This window comes from Phoenix dactylifera, chromosome 3, assembly GCF_051530095.1.
Source record: "Phoenix dactylifera cultivar Ajwa chromosome 3, Ajwa_hap1_PhDact_Kaust_v1.1, whole genome shotgun sequence".
Classification (NCBI taxonomy): domain Eukaryota; kingdom Viridiplantae; phylum Streptophyta; class Magnoliopsida; order Arecales; family Arecaceae; genus Phoenix; species Phoenix dactylifera.
This window is the reverse complement of record NC_143192.1, coordinates 45,278,673-45,291,208: the sequence shown is the minus strand read 5'-3', so window position 1 is coordinate 45,291,208 and position 12,536 is coordinate 45,278,673. Positions and strand designations below refer to the sequence as shown.

Here is a 12,536-nt window from a genome sequence, read left to right as displayed (position 1 = left end):
AATTATTAATAAATTATAGGGATAAAGGAATCAAACTGTACTTCAATCCCTCTCCTGATCTGCTAAAACTACTTTCCAACACATGTAGCTATCCCTAAAAATCTCTTATACGAAGAGGCTATGCATGAATAGTCTGTTTGTGCATCCAAACAGGGCCTCAGTTGCCATCGCTTGCTGTTTTGGATTTTGCATCCCATGATTTTGTGATGGTTTTAAATCTATAGGAAATCAGGAGAAGAAAATTGCAAGTGAAGAATATTACAAAAGAAGATGAAATAGATTCACATCTTGCATCCATGAAACTCCAGGTGATATTTAAATTTTGAAATGAAATGGAATTCAATTTTCTTCATGCCACATGTATGAAATTTTTTATTCTTTAATTTTAATTATGTTCTGCTTTCAGGTTATTGAATTGGAAAAGAATCATCCTATTCCTGTAGATTTTATGATTTCTGCAAAAACTGGAGTGCTGGTTATAACTGGTCCAAATACAGGGGGCAAAACTATCAGCTTGAAGACAGTTGGTCTAGCATCTTTGATGGCTAAAACTGGTTGGCTCTTTTTTAAATTCTTTTTATAATATTTATCATGCTTACCCTTTTAATAGCATTTATTGTAGCACTCTTTCCTTTAATCAGCCAACCACTTGTCTAGACAAAATTACTATTAAGAAATTTAGAAAACCAAAAATTATATGAATTGAATATATTAAACCCAAAATTTTGTGGTTTTGCATTCGTGCATAAGCACTTGGTCATGCATTTTTCATGACAAGATATGAAGTAAATCAGATCACCGGTATATATGAGCCAAAATCATACCCACGGAAGTTCAGCCACATAACAGAAATAGAACTTTTCAAAAGTAACATGATGAAAGTAGGCAAAGTCTTTTAACAATCTTCTAACCCCATAGATATAGGCTATCAATTAACTATGCATAAGTTTGCAAGAATATGGCTTGATACCAATATACTTTTAAGGTTTTCTACACACTTGCCGGCCACCATATTGGTACCTTATCGAAACGGTATGCTATATCAACATAGCATTTTCTCATGACTGAACATAGTGCAAAATGAAACTAGGTGGTACTGGTTGCTGCGACATGGCATAGGGTGGAACAGGATGGTTCCAGTTGGTTTAGACCGGTTTTGCTCGTAAACCCAATTGAACCTCGATACTGCACCAGTACCTTACCTTACGATACGGTACATCTGGTACGAGATGATACAAGCCCGTACGGCAGGCCTTGATTATTTTGGAGTAAGCTAGATGACCCTAAGGTGTCTTTTGATGCAAATCTAATTTTATTCCAGCCCATTTGTCTGCTTTTCATATAATACTCTGTGAAATATTTCTTGTTTTGACATGATAGGCTTTCAAGCGCTATTTAAGGAAGTGAAATGAGTTAAACAAATATGTTTGAAACCTTTTTCATATGTTTCAAAGTACTTATGTCACATTGTTGCTATAATAATGTGAGTTTTTAATTTGGAAGATAATTTGAATGGAAGTTGCAGATATAAGGGAAGAACCACAAGTGGTATCACAGTGTAAGATTCTTGTGGTGTAGCAAGCTCCATTCATAATTAAACTGAGATCTCTCCCCAGCACTTAAGTGTTCCTTTTAGGTGCATCAGCGTAAGTAAATAATGGATCCAGAATAGTTAAAGTAAAAAATCATTTTCTTGGTATACTAATCTGCTGGACTGTATGCCATCATCGGTTGATATATACTCTTTCATCTGCTTATCTAATTTGCGGATCTCTCTTTTCTGATTTAATGTAACTCTACTTCAGCAATTATAAGTAGATTAACATGGCCTAAGTGGACTAACACAGTTGGCCACTTGAACTCTAATGAATTTGGATGATACTAATGTACAGCTGAAGCATGCATTAATCTAACTGGCAAGTAATAACTCGAGTGAGACATTGAACCAGGATGTCAATAGAACTTTTGTACAAAAGCATTGAAATTTCCATTTTACAATTTAGACCCTAATCCATAATTTTAACCAGTTTACCCATCTCCTTTCGGTAAGAATGTTGCTTTAGCTTGGAATGTTTCATAATTTTCCTCAAGATAGTTTTGGTCCTCATGACAATTCCACCATGGTCTTCCAATTAAATAAAGTATTATTTAAGGATAATAAATCTACACATGCAAATATATGAGAATGCATGGCTTTTTAATGCCACAATAAATGCTAGTGGTCATCTGTTGCAACCAGTTTTTTTTTTTGAGAAGTTGTTGCAACTAGATTTTCATGCTTCATAACCATGGCATTAATCTGACAAGCCTTATTCTTATTATTTTGGTCTGGCAGTATGAATCCATTGTTAGCATCTATTTCCATTAAGGGCTACATTCTAGGCCTCGTAATGGGTTGGGTCCTGACCTCTTCAACCTGGTGACTTGAACTCAACCTGACCTGGCCATCTTGGATCCAACCTAACCCAAACAGATCTGTTATTCTCTTCCTTGTCCCCCTCTCTTCCCAACAAAGCTATGCCTCCACCTCCACCATCTGTCGCCTTGGGGGAGGGGTGGTAGGGGGGTCGAGGGGGGAGTGGAGGGATCAGTGATAGCAGCGAAGAGGGGGAGGGGAGGAGGTGGTGGTGGAGAGGGGTGGGAAGTGAGGAGGTGGAGAAGAAGGTGGAGATGGGACAGGGCCAGCGACGATGAGAAAGGCAGGAGGTGATGGTGGAAGAGGTGGTAAGGGAGGAAGCAATGATAGAGAAGAGAGGGAGGAGTGGAGGCAGTGGCTGTAAAGAGGGGCTGGAGGGAGGAGCCAGAGGAGAGGGTAGAGATGAAATAGGGGTCGATGATGGCACCAACATGCAGAAGGTAGGAGGTGGCAGCAAAGAAGAGGGTGAGGAAGGTAAGAGGTGGCAATAAATAGGGAGGAAAAGGAGGCAAAGGAGAGGGTGAAGATGGGATGGCCTCGATGATCGCCTCACAGCTCTCTTGATTGGAGATTGGGTCAGGTCGGGCTCCCAAGTCGGGTCTTGTTGGCCTCCTTGGTCAGGTTGGGTCATGCCAAGATTTGGCCGACCCAACTTGTATTCAAGTTGGGTGAGGTCGGGTATTTAGCACAACATGTCAGACTTAACTCATTGATGAGCCTATAATATATACCACATTATAAGGCTTCAACATTCTTAGGCTGCGTGTTTCTTGAATCTTCTAAACAAATTGTGGCCCCTATATTAGGCCACTTTCAATCATCATTGGTTCCTATATAGTTTATCCTTTGTTTTTGCTTTTTTTTCTTCCTTAATTAAGTCTATAATTCTTAGTTTACCACACATGCAGTTCAGTGTTCTTATCCTAACTATCATCTATTTTGTCATCTTTGCTTGCCAACATTTTTGACTTAAACAACATTTCCTTACCATTGTTAACTTACAAAAGTTTTTCATTAAGCCTCAAAAAATAGTGGTAGTCATATTGGCACTCAACAAGCTCTCCATTTCATTCTGCTCTACTTGTACAATATATTTCTTCGGTTTTTTTTCCATTTTTCTATATGGTAGAAGTGTAGAACCAAGATAGAGATTATGATCGCTCAAGGTTACCCTCTTGGCCATGAATTCTTGTTGGAGCTTAGTTTACATCCATTATATAACTATAATTGCATTAGTTATGCACCGTTTAGCTCTTCAGTTCCGATTAGCGTGGATAATTTTTAATCCATAATAGCAAGGTATGTTATATCGTACTAAACTGGATGGTACAAGGCATATCCTATCATACCAGTTTGGTACCGATTCGTGGTATTGGAGGTGGGTATACTGATACTCAGTACGCTGAACCGGCCTTTATACTGGGTGTACCGCATACTAATGGGGTGTGTGGTACTAAGACGGCATACCTTGTATACTAGCATACTACATGTTTTATGTTAGCAACAGGCAGTAGTAAAAAAATGCTTTTTTCTCTAGTTCTAGGTATTGGTCTTTTTGTTCTCTACATATTCAAACTGCTACTAACTATCTGAATTTTTCCCATTGGTGTAGTGCACGAGGCTCCCGCCAATGTGGGAGGGGGGGGTGTAGTTCTTTTTCCATAAGAGACTTATACCACATGCAGAAAGGTTGTTTTTGTGTTTCAAACCCATGACCTCCAAATCACAATAGAGTATCCTTACTATTGCACCAAGGCTCACCCTCCATCTGGACTTTTTCCATTTTTTTTTTAATTTTTGCTGATTTGTAATTGTGAATTCTAAAATTGCATATTTAAACCAAGTCCATGTCCTCTGGCATGAAAATTTCAACCCAAAAGAAACTTCTTTATCATACTCGGAAATGGTATTTGAGGTAGGGGCTAATTCTATGAAGTTTGTAGCATCAGCAAAATTTAGTTACTTTTTTATTGAAATATTATATTGCTCATCCTTCAAAATGGTATTGCCCTTTTTTCCACGCAAATTTTCAGGTCAGGATTGTTGGACAAGGCAAATCTTGAGAATCTACATTCTTTTTTCATTTAACTTGTTTACACATTTGAAAATTATGTTTCAGATCTTGGGAATGGAATGATGTATAATGTCACTTGATCTTTGCAGGTCTTTATGTTATAGCTTCTGAGCCTGTTAAAATCTCATGGTTCGATGCAATTTTTGCTGATATTGGTGATGAGCAGTCTTTGACGCAATCATTATCTACCTTTTCTGGCCACCTAAAACAGATTGGTGTAGGTTCTTTAGTTTCAGTTTCTAACCCATTTATATCAGGATTACTGCTGATTTTTCAAACATTTATTTCACCTTGACGAAAGCTGTGAGTATATAGAGAAATAATAAACTTTGTTTACTGTTTTGATTTCCTGATGACTGCTAAAAAAATATGCACTATCCTTGAGAGTTGAGAGGATGATGTAGGTAAGTAACTTTAAAATGTCACTTCCAAGGCATATGTTACTCCAGCGGGGCAATAGAGGAGGTTTATACTAGATATTGAAGAGAAAAACAGTCTCGTAATTGAATCCAAAATATAGTTGTCTGACATGATAGACTTCATTTGGATAGCTTATTCTGATGTGATGCATAAAGTTAAGTTAGTTGCTTACTATTATGGCATAACGTCTGAGCAACATGATAAAAGTTAGTTATATCTGGTTCAGTAGGAAGGTCCCAAAAGTTTAGGATTGAGAACAAGAATGTTGAAAGATGAAACATAAAACATGCATGTAATGAATACAATCAGTGTATATAAGCCTATCAAGCTGCAGAAATTGTGATATCAGTGATTTAAAAAGCTTGAGCCATTCTAAAATAACTATTGCAGCATATTTGTCAATACTGATAACAAATTCTTTCACTGAAAAAAAAACTACCTTTTCAATTCTATATGGAACTCTATCACTACCCTAAATGATTTAATGAACATGTGCAAAAGGTACATTCTCTTAGATTTTCAAGATCAAGGAAGTGCTTGTGCAATGTACAAACCTCAATTGCCAAACAACAATGCCCTTGTTTAGGTGGTACATTAATTTGAAGGGTGATAAGAAAATTTTATTTAGCATATAGATTCAGTTGTATGAAGTATGAACCATCAAAAATGTGATCTATTAATCATCCCCGTCGTTTGAAGAACCTACAATGTGGAAGGATAAAATGTAACAAGACATTGAAGAGAAAAGGAATACTTGTACACAAGGTCTATCATACCGCCCCGTACCACACCATAACGGAAGAAAATCGGTACGAAATATCCATTCAAGTCAGTACAAGCCCTGTATCGCCTATATTGGGGTGTATACCGGTCCGTACCGAGGTGTATCGAGATGAAAATTGGAAAAATGGGTAAGAGAGCTATTTCGGCACAAAGGCATACCGTACTGTACCGAACCAATAAGGTACCGATAGGGTATCCAGTATCGAGATTGTGGACCTTGCTTGTACATAGGCAAATTGAAGTCAAAAGGAAATGAATTAATTGATTGTGCTACAGAAAAAGCGATAACCCTATATGTCGAAAAGAGCTTTGGAGCTATAATAGAAGAGGTTTTTTATAAAGAACATATTGGACTGCCTGTGTCAACAACTCTTGGAGGGGATTCTGCAAAAGAGAGCAGAGCAAGAAGAAGAAAAGGTGAATGATTCTTTCTCATATTTTAGTCATTCACTTCTCTTGAGAGCAAATTTAAAACATCTCCAAAGCCGTTGGATTGAGGTCATGGGTTTTGACTTTTGATAGATTGCTGACCGACTGCCCTTTTAAGGGTAATATTTGACGTAATTTGCCAAAACTGGATTACCTTACTTTCTGCAATGCATATGTTCCAGTATAGTATTTACTATAGTATATAATGGTAGCTCACATAGGTGACCAAGAAACAAGTGTCTGTCTATACCATGACCTATCTACGATACCATCCTAGCATGTTATTGGCACGGCAAGAGTGTCTATCTCCGTGCCCTGTGCTTGCCCGCATCAATGTGCATCTGATCGTGTCAATGCATCTCTCTTCGAATACCAATAAATGCAATCTGATAAATTATGCTATAGGCTTCTACTCAGCTTTTTCATTTAAACAATTAAACTATAGTCAACCATCTTGAATAGCTTCTGTTTTTAGACTAGGTGGTCAACAGCTCTTTCCTGTTTTTTTTGTTTTCGCAACAAGAATTTGAAGGACCATAGAGCATACTTGATGTTTCAATTAAAGTAACTTAAAGAAATAAGCTTTTCACATATGTAGCAGTATATAAGCTTTCCATAGTACTAGCTATGTGTAAACAGTTAGGTTTTTAAACATTTTCTTGTGCGGACATGGTTGCATGTTCCCCTATATTTCTATTATGAAATTTGAGCCTTCGTATTGCTAATTTGTAAAATTGTTGGATAATGTTAATTTATATGACAAATTACTTAAATTATGTAATATGCATGTTAAATTGCAATTAGCATAGATGTCTAAAAAATGATTTATAATCCTAGCTTTCTATAGGTTAATTGAAGATTATCTTTACTAATTACAAATGTCTACAAGAACACAAAGCAGTTATAATTGTAGGTGTTCAAAAATATTGAATAAAGTAGTCTTTTTATTCATGTTAATCATGAATCTTTTGCAGAGCTATGAATCTTTGTTGGAACATACTGAATCTCAATATAATATAGAACAATATGCCTACCTTGTTGTCTGCTACTTGCACGAACATGATATACAATAATCTTTGTTTTGGCTCCAAGCTCCTTGTTGTCTGCCTCAGTCCCTCATTTTTTATCTTTATTGCCTTCTTTTAGGAGATAACAGTAGATTTTGGGGACGATCATGCATGAACAATGACATATCTTTAGATTCAAATTCTGAACTATAGTGTAGCTTTAGATGCCACCCTAGGAAGCTAGTACTAACCTTCCCCTTAACCTTCGTATTGAAGCCATCATTTTTGGGCTCCCACCCCAATGAGATGTTCTTTCTGCTTCCCTCTAGCACTCACTAGTCTACATTTTATGTTGGATCACCACCTAGCCGTGTTGCTTTTGCTACTATGGATTGCCTTGGTAACCTGTAATTATTGGCCTCCCTTCATCTCTTCTCCTCTCTCTCTCTTGTTCCATCTTATTCAAATCAACATTATGCCAAGGCTTCAGCCTTGTGAAGATTTAGGTCTATCTTGGTCCATCTTGGGTGATTGGACCCAACCTGAACATTTTAATTTGGCTTTAATTGGATATGGGCATACCAAGCTTGGGCTGAGTTGTTCAACTTGAGTCCTGACTATTTCCAAGCCAATTATCCTTGGTAGAATTTTTCCATGGCTTGACATGCACTACACCTTTTTCATCCAAGCATGGGACTAGCAGTGATAGTGTCAGATGAAGATACATGAAGAAATATGTAGTAGACTTACAATTGGAAAGATGATATAAAGAGATGCTTCTGGTGTGTTATGATTAACGAGGCATGCCTTTGTAACTAGGAAAAACTTTATCAAACAACAATAAGGACCAACATGTTGTATAAGAACAAGTTAAATGTAATAGACATTATCATTTTGAGATGGATGCATGGCAAAACTAGGAATGATAAAGTGAGGAAAGAGAATATTGGATGAGCCATGGAAGTTACACTGCTAATGGATTAAGTTATTGACAATGGATTGAGATGGTATGAGCATGTCCATCAAACTTATGGAAAGAAATAAGTAAAGAGAGCTATTCTAATTGATGTTGAAGGATTTAGGAAGATGAGAAGGAGACCTAGAGCTAAAATGGGTGGAAGTTGTGAAAAGGACATTTAAAAGGTTGTAACAGCATAAGAGGTAAACCTAAATAAAAAATAAATGTTGAATGATTATTCATAAAGTTGGCCTCAAATAGTGGGCCTAGGCTCGATGGTTTATGTTTTTCCTTATCAACATTTTGAGTATTGGACTGTACTAGCCAATATGGAACTAATACCTAGAACACCCTCATATTGAGTGTCGGTACCAAGGGATGCAAGTATGCAACATACATAAACTCAGCATGGGGTGTACCAAAACAAGTACTGAAACTAGTACTTAAACCTTGAGATCATGTGAAAAATATAGTAATTGGCAATAGCATTGAGACCACATTATAAGTGAAGTCGGCAATGGGTTTGCCGACTTCAACTTAAAAAATGCAAAAATAAAAGGGCCCTCTTCGGGCCCTGTTTGAACGAAACAGGGACCGGAGGCGGAGCCCCGCCTCTGAATCTCCTCGACCTCCGCCTCTTCCACGCAGAGGCTCTCCGGATTCCGCCGGCCGAACCTAGCCGGCCTCTCTTCCTTCCTCTCCCTCTTCCTTTCTCCCCCACTCTCTTTCTCTTTTCCTCTCTCGTTCTTCCTCTCCATCTTGTCTACTGTGTCGGTACGGACCTGACACGGCATAGCATGGCGCGGGTCTGTATCGACTCGTCCGGCCGAGCAACTGGTAGGGTGCTCGGTACCGGTTCTGCCGACGTTGGCTGCTTGATTAGAGGAGTGGGTTGATGTACCTCCTAACTATGCTGATGATCCGGATATCTGCGAGAGGCATTGTCACTCGACCCGATTTTAAATATCAGTATGTATGTTGTACTTTAAATATATGTAATTGATTGTATTATTTTTTAATTTTCACCGCACTACTTAATTTAAGGATATTTTATATTGTTCATTGTAGCATATAACATCTCACTAATCATTTTATGATTTGTATCATTTTAAAACAATAAGATGTATCATTTAGGTTAAATCAGGATCATAGAAACATCAAAAAAAGAAAACATCAAAAAAACATCAAATTAGACTTAAAATTATCGAAAAAGTTTAAAAAGAGTGATTACCAATTAAAAATTCTTAAACCAAAAAAAATGGGCGTGCCGGTATGGAACTGGCATGCCCTACCTGTACCGACATGGTACGATACTGAACCGTATCGGCCACCAACTGGTACGGATCCTGGTACCAGTTCGGCAGACCTTGCTTGATAAAATTTGTAAAATATGAGCAGCAGGTTAAGTAATATACATAACATGTAGGGAAAATTTTTAATTTAAATTAATTTTTGAAATGATAGGATTATAAGATAGAGTTATGCAAATCTTAGATAATATAGTGTAGCAATTAACCCAGTATAATCTAAAATTGCTGAACTACTACTATGTTTGTAACAAAATGGCATATGATTATCTAGAATAAAAAATGCAAGGATAATTTCTTGATGAAGTATCCTACATTAGGTTAGAAATGAAAGGTCATCGAGAGGAAAAAATCGTTGTATTTCGCCTTAAATTTCATAACTAGACCATACGAAGCATTCAGAGCAAAAATTAATATCATCATGGAAGAGTTCTTTTAGTCAACCAAGCCATTTGCATGTTAAGCACTAGACTATAAGAAAAAGATTCGCTGTACCGGTGCATATCGTGATGTACCGGGCATTACTATTTCAGGCTGGTATCGAACCGAGACTTGGATGGGGGACCTGTGTACTAGGCATGTTGACATTGTACCAGCATGGTACTAGTACAAGGTCGACGAACCTTGCTATATGAAGTAGCACAACATTATGTACAAGAAGCTTGTGGAGCTGATATTATGGATAATGCATATTCTGTTCTAGAACTATATCATTCTACCAAGTATTTAACTTTAGATATCTGTCACAGTATTTCATTATTGATGTGATTTGGTTGTACCTAATGTTCTGATGGCTGAAAACTACTACATGGTAATATATTGTCTAGTTTGTTAGCTTCCTTACTCTAGTACCTTTTCACCTATCATCCTGTAATGAAACATAAGCATTTCAAAATTGCAGCATCTTTCAAATAATATGATAACAATATATAATCTTAGTGTCTGTCCATACCTGAAACTAATTTTACTTTTGAATTTATTTTTCCAGGTTATTCGTTCACAATCGACGAGAAAGTCATTGGTTCTTTTAGATGAAGTATGTGAAAACTAGTACTTCCGGTCAGCTGTTTTTTTTTTTTTTTGATTTCAGTGATCAGTCATAATTATGCATAAGAAACAGCTTTATGTTAAGAGAAGGTCCCTTTTTTCTCATTAAGATCTCTTTATGGAATGTTTCATGATTGAGATGCAAAACTAATGGAGTGGCTCGAGATGTTTAAGTCCATGATTGTATCTAGACCATGGTATGCCGTACCGGCCTGAACTGGGCGATACGAGGCGTACCGTACCATACCAGTTCGGTACCGGTACTCGGTACAGGTGTACTCGGTATGCAAAAAAAACTCTGTATCGTGCCATACCGATACCATAGGGGTCCGCTACCGAGGAGGCGAACTTTGATCTAGATTGATTCAACTTTAGCGATTGTTGATAACTTGATATGCTTTTATTTTTTTAACATTAAGCTTACTGGAATTCATTAAATGTGGATTAAATAAAATTAATAATTTCTACATCTGATGATTATTATATCTTAAAAACACAAATAATCAAATATGTTAATAAACTATGTATGAACATTAGCTAAGATTGCCTATCCTACATGCTCATAGAATTCTAATTTTTAAAGAAATTTAGTGTGCAAGTAATGATTCCTAAAAATAATGCTGCCAATTCTGCTTATGTTCCCTCATATGGCGCTCTTGTCATACATTCCGTAACCATGTCTTGTGGATCATCCTTGATTGTTATGTACAATCAAAAAGGTGAAAATGATGTCTTCTTTGGTCATTGCTACCTAATTGCAGATACATAAAGTGAAAGCTATTCTAAAAAGTAATAATAGAAAAATAATGATTGATTTTCTTTTCTGTAACTTGGAGTAAAAAATATCGATACATAGAGCTGTCTTCTTGTTCCCATTGAATTTCTACTTTTTTCTGGAACAAGGCTTAAGTGCCCTCTGATTGACAATATTATTCTATAGAATCACTCGAGAAAAAAAAAAGGAGGAAACTTTTTGGGATGATTTGCCTTCATCGCTTGACTCTTTAAAATCTTTAAAAGCAAGAATGATTTAGTGAAAAACTTAATCATTAAGTCAATTTGAACCATTGATAAAAAGTGAGTGAAACCTAATCATCTATATCGGCTAGATATATAGTCATACAATCGTTTTGCTTTACAACGTAAGACAATTTAGAGCTATATAATTCTGTCCATACAAATCCTTTGCTGTGCTTTGCAATTTGAACTGTTTTACTCTAGAAGCATACGCAATGTCAAAATCAGGTTACAAATTTAAAGTTACGTCCCTCCAAATTTTCTGTAAAACTGCATTTCAGGAAAAAAATTAAACAAAAAGGCTCTAAAATCTACACCTACTCTTCTATCTTACAAGGACTTCATATGAAGAATTTGAAACTAAAACTAAATCCATGGTGATAGAAAATTTTAAACTGCAAGGCTTATACCACCTACATGAGTTTTGCTTGATCAAAATCCTTATGTATAAATTGGTACCTAAAGATTTTTTATCCTATCATTTCTCAACAGAAATTTGAACATAAGTAATTACAAGCTACATATCTACGCCAAGAATTTAGATGTTGCGAGAGTGGCATACAATGGAATGGCTTGCTATCATGGTAAATCATGAGACAACATTTCCTAGTGTACCTGCTTATAGTCGGTGGCAGAAGGTAGAGTTGAGGATAGAGCACTAAACTACCATCAGTCACCTCTTTTAACAATGCAAAGAAACAAACTAATCATGGTCCTATTTATAATGTTCCTTGTGTCTGGTAGGATCTGTTTAAAATGGTGTGCTGGTTGCAAGTAAACGTTTGTGTGTGTTGACAAGTTGTTGACTGGATACAATAATAGAAAAACATTTCTTAATGGTTCATTTATAATATCTATTGATAATATAATATTAACTTTCTTATTATGTTAGGTTGGTGCTGGGACCAATCCACTTGAAGGGGCAGCTTTAGGGATGTCACTTCTAGAATCTTTTGCTGAAACTTCATTTTTAACCATAGCAACTACTCATCATGGAGAACTAAAAGCATTGAAATACAGGTTTGTAGCAGTTCATATTAACGGAAGATGGTTATCATTATGAATAAGAGAACTTAAC

The 12,536-nt window shown here is 36.5% G+C and overlaps 1 protein-coding gene across 8 annotated transcripts in view; it reads left to right on the top strand.

The window, feature by feature from the left end:
• The window catches only part of LOC103708528 (DNA mismatch repair protein MutS, type 2), a 51,059-nt gene that overhangs the window by 29,993 nt on the left and 8,530 nt on the right, over nt 1–12,536 (top strand). For all 8 annotated transcript variants that reach the window (XR_015976470.2, XR_015976472.2, XR_015976471.2 and 5 more), the window contains exons 11-15: nt 225–308; nt 407–554; nt 4,580–4,707; nt 10,383–10,430; nt 12,351–12,478. Coding sequence is in view for 5 of the 8 variants with exons in the window: in XM_039121125.3 (XP_038977053.3) it covers nt 225–308; nt 407–554; nt 4,580–4,707; nt 10,383–10,430; nt 12,351–12,478 (536 nt within the window). In the remaining 3 variants the exon portion in view is untranslated. The remainder of the gene's footprint in view (nt 1–224; nt 309–406; nt 555–4,579; nt 4,708–10,382; nt 10,431–12,350; nt 12,479–12,536) is intronic.